This window comes from Gekko japonicus, unplaced genomic scaffold, assembly GCF_001447785.1.
Source record: "Gekko japonicus isolate JY-2015 unplaced genomic scaffold, Gekko_japonicus_V1.1 scaffold1172, whole genome shotgun sequence".
In the NCBI taxonomy this organism is placed as follows: Eukaryota; Metazoa; Chordata; class Lepidosauria; order Squamata; family Gekkonidae; genus Gekko; species Gekko japonicus.
The window spans coordinates 449720-452662 of record NW_015173158.1 but is presented as its reverse complement, the minus strand read 5'-3'; the positions used below and the strand labels follow the sequence as shown (position 1 = coordinate 452662).

The window sequence follows — 2943 nt, the reverse complement described above, 5'->3', positions numbered from 1 at the left end:
AGGGAAAATGCTTTTGGGCTGAAGGCATTTCTTGACACGCACATTGTAAAAACGCACAGCACAGCTAGAATGCCAAAAGGCAACAGATGGAACAAAATGTTCTGAACCTATGGAGAAACGATGGGTGTTGCTGCGATCAGACGGTGACATGAACGCACATGTCCTAGACAGTGTATACCATGAACCAAATTCCCTTTGAACAAGAGAATGAGAGAACAAGCAGGAGGCCATCTTGTGATAATTAGTTCCCATGGAGAAAACATCCAGATCTGTTACAGAACATTCTTCTGTCATAGGCCCTGACTCCCATCAAGAGTATCCCTACGGTAGCAAAAACGTAGTGGTAGATCCATACTCCCTATATAAGGCAGTGATATTCACTCAGGGGCGCAGAAGCCACATGTGGCTCTTTTGACATGCCTCTTGTGGCTCTTCTGAGCCCTGTTCCCCAACATGGCATGTGTCCAATGTTCCCTCTAAGCTGTGAGGTCTTGTGAGCAAAAATTCTGCTTTGTGAGCTACTGGCATTAAAGTTGTGAGTGAGCGATTTGACTACTGCATAAATTAAGTTTGGTCTGGAGCCATCCTTCCTGAGCTAAGACAAAAATGTGTGAGCCAGAGCCTAAAAAACTGAGCTAGCTCACACTAAATCAGCTTAGAGGGAACACTGCATGGGTCCCATGTTGCAGAAAGGTGGGCAAGAGTAGTTCCCAACTTGAAAGAGCTGTGGTCAGTGAACAGGTAAGCTGGAAGTCTTTCTTAGGTGCAGGCCACATGCCGGGGATGGAAGTAAATGTGGCTTTTTATGGGCTGTGGAGTACTACTGATATAAGGTTTCAAAGGACTTAGATACATATACATCAGAAAGAGTCCTCATTGCTTTGTGGCTTGGCAAACTAAGTTTGCAAGCAATTGTTCCACTTTAAGAAGGGGGGGGGTGTAATATAACCAGGTTAAAATGTCTTTCCAATGTGTTTATGTGAACTCTGGATCAAACTTCTAGACACCCATTCACTCCACTAACAGCTTTGACTGAAGAACAATCCCCAGGGCCTGAAGCCCTTGCAAGAGGAAAGTTTACTAGGGCGGGAGAATGCGTGGGGGAAGCATGGCTGTTTGCCCCGGAGCAAAATACCGCGCTGTTGCGCGATCAGACGTCCCGTCGAGGTCCCGTGGTTAGGGGGGAGGTGCCGATCACACAACCATCCTGCAGCGCGGCAAAGAAGCAGCGCGGTCACACCAGCAATCGCTAGGCGCCGCTTCTGTGGCAAACGGGGCCCTGTGGCAAACGGGGACTTCCACTGAAGTCCACGCATGCACATAAACGAGCAATCGGATCCGCAAAGCCCCGCCCATGCTTCGAAGTGTGCTTCATGCCAAATTGTGGCTATGGGTCACGTTCCTGCTCATGCAGAGAGCGATCGAAGAGTGGAACTTTTGGTTTCGCGTTCAACAGCATGCGCAATTCTGCGGAGTAATGGAACTTTCACTTTCCTCTTTGTGCACATGCGCCGTTGGGTGCTTGTGCGCATCCTGTGGAGCCTTGGGGGGGAAAACCTGTTTGCCACGGGACATGGGCAGGCGCTGGATGCCACAGGATTCCACCGGAAACGCGATCAGGTGCCCGCCCTTGCCCCGTGGTTTCCGGAAACTAGTACCTCAGAGGTACTAGTTTTTTTACCCCGCATCTTCAGCGGGAAGCCTCGGGTTCGTCACGGAAGCTCTACGCTTCCCAGATGTGGCAGTGTGATCACGGCCGGAAAATCCCCCTATCTTCGGTCTCTGTAGCGTGGCTAATGCTCTGTGTGACCGCAGCCTAGAGCTGGTTTTGGTAGCTTTCTCTGCTGGAATACAAAACCCTCCAGCAACCCTCACCTCATGGTGATACCTTACCCCATGTTGGTATCTCACTGTGGCAAGCTAGCAGATGTTAACCTGGCAATTCCCTGTAACCGCTGACAAGATTTACTTGATGATAAAAAAAACCTGTCCCTATTTTAGAAGGAATATCCTTATGCTCAGCAATAAACCAGGAACAAAACAAAAAACACAGAAATCATATTTCACTTGCCTTCCCAGACTATACCGCTGCTTTTTCAACGTGTTCATACATTTTTTTTCCCTGTTAGGCGGTTCTGAATTAATTTTTCAGTATGGTTTCAGCATAGGTGAAAGGTGCTCTTCTGTTTCCATTTGCAACAGATGGCTAAGAATGCTCTTGTTAGGGTGGGCAGATCCAGGGGTTAGGGTTGCCAGATCTAGCCTGGGACACTCCTGGAGATTTGGGGATGGAGCCTAGGGAGGGCAGAGACCTCAGTGGGGCACAATGCCATTCAGTCCACCCTCCATCTTCTCCAAGGAAACTAATCTCTGTAGCCTGGAGACGAGCCGTAATTCCAGGGGATCCTCAGGTCCCTCCTGGAGTCTGGCATCCCTAGCTCCCGAAGGGATCAGGGATCGGCCCTCCCCACCCCCGCCATCTTCCAACGCCAGGCCTGAAGGCCTCCACCGGCTCCCAGCCAGCAACGCAGCAGCGCGCGTGCACGACATCCCCCGCGCGCGCGCGCGCCTCATACTTTCAGGCCGCTCATCATTCCACCCCCTCCCCCACTACCGCGGTTCCCAGTTGGTCCCGCCTTCCTCTCACGTGCCCCGATTTCCTGTGACCTCGCCCCGCCTTCCCTCTTCCTCTCGGCTCCATATTGAGGCTGAAGGAGGCAAAACTCAGTCACAAAATGGAGGTAACGGTTGGCGCCGCGCGGGAGGAGAAGGCAGGCCGGTCGGCCGCCGCGGGTCCTGCAGTTGGCGGGAGGGACTGGAGAGGGGGGATGAAGCGCGCGCGGGGCTCGGGGGCTCGTTAGAGGGTGGGTGATTGGCTGGCTCGGTTCTCTCTCTCTTCCCCCCCCCCCCCCCCCCCCTGGGTTTTGTGAAAACGGGGGGCGG

The 2943-nt window shown here is 52.5% G+C and overlaps 1 protein-coding gene across 3 annotated transcripts in view; it reads left to right on the top strand.

The window, feature by feature from the left end:
• The first annotated feature begins 2646 nt into the window (after positions 1-2646).
• HNRNPA3 (heterogeneous nuclear ribonucleoprotein A3) overlaps positions 2647-2943 on the top strand; it is a 13285-nt gene continuing 12988 nt past the window's right edge. For 2 of the 3 annotated variants that reach the window (XM_015422444.1, XM_015422443.1), the window contains exon 1: positions 2647-2741. Coding sequence is in view for 1 of the 3 variants with exons in the window: in XM_015422446.1 (XP_015277932.1) it covers positions 2736-2741 (6 nt within the window). In the remaining 2 variants the exon portion in view is untranslated. The remainder of the gene's footprint in view (positions 2742-2943) is intronic. The other variant, XM_015422446.1, reaches the window with a different exon arrangement.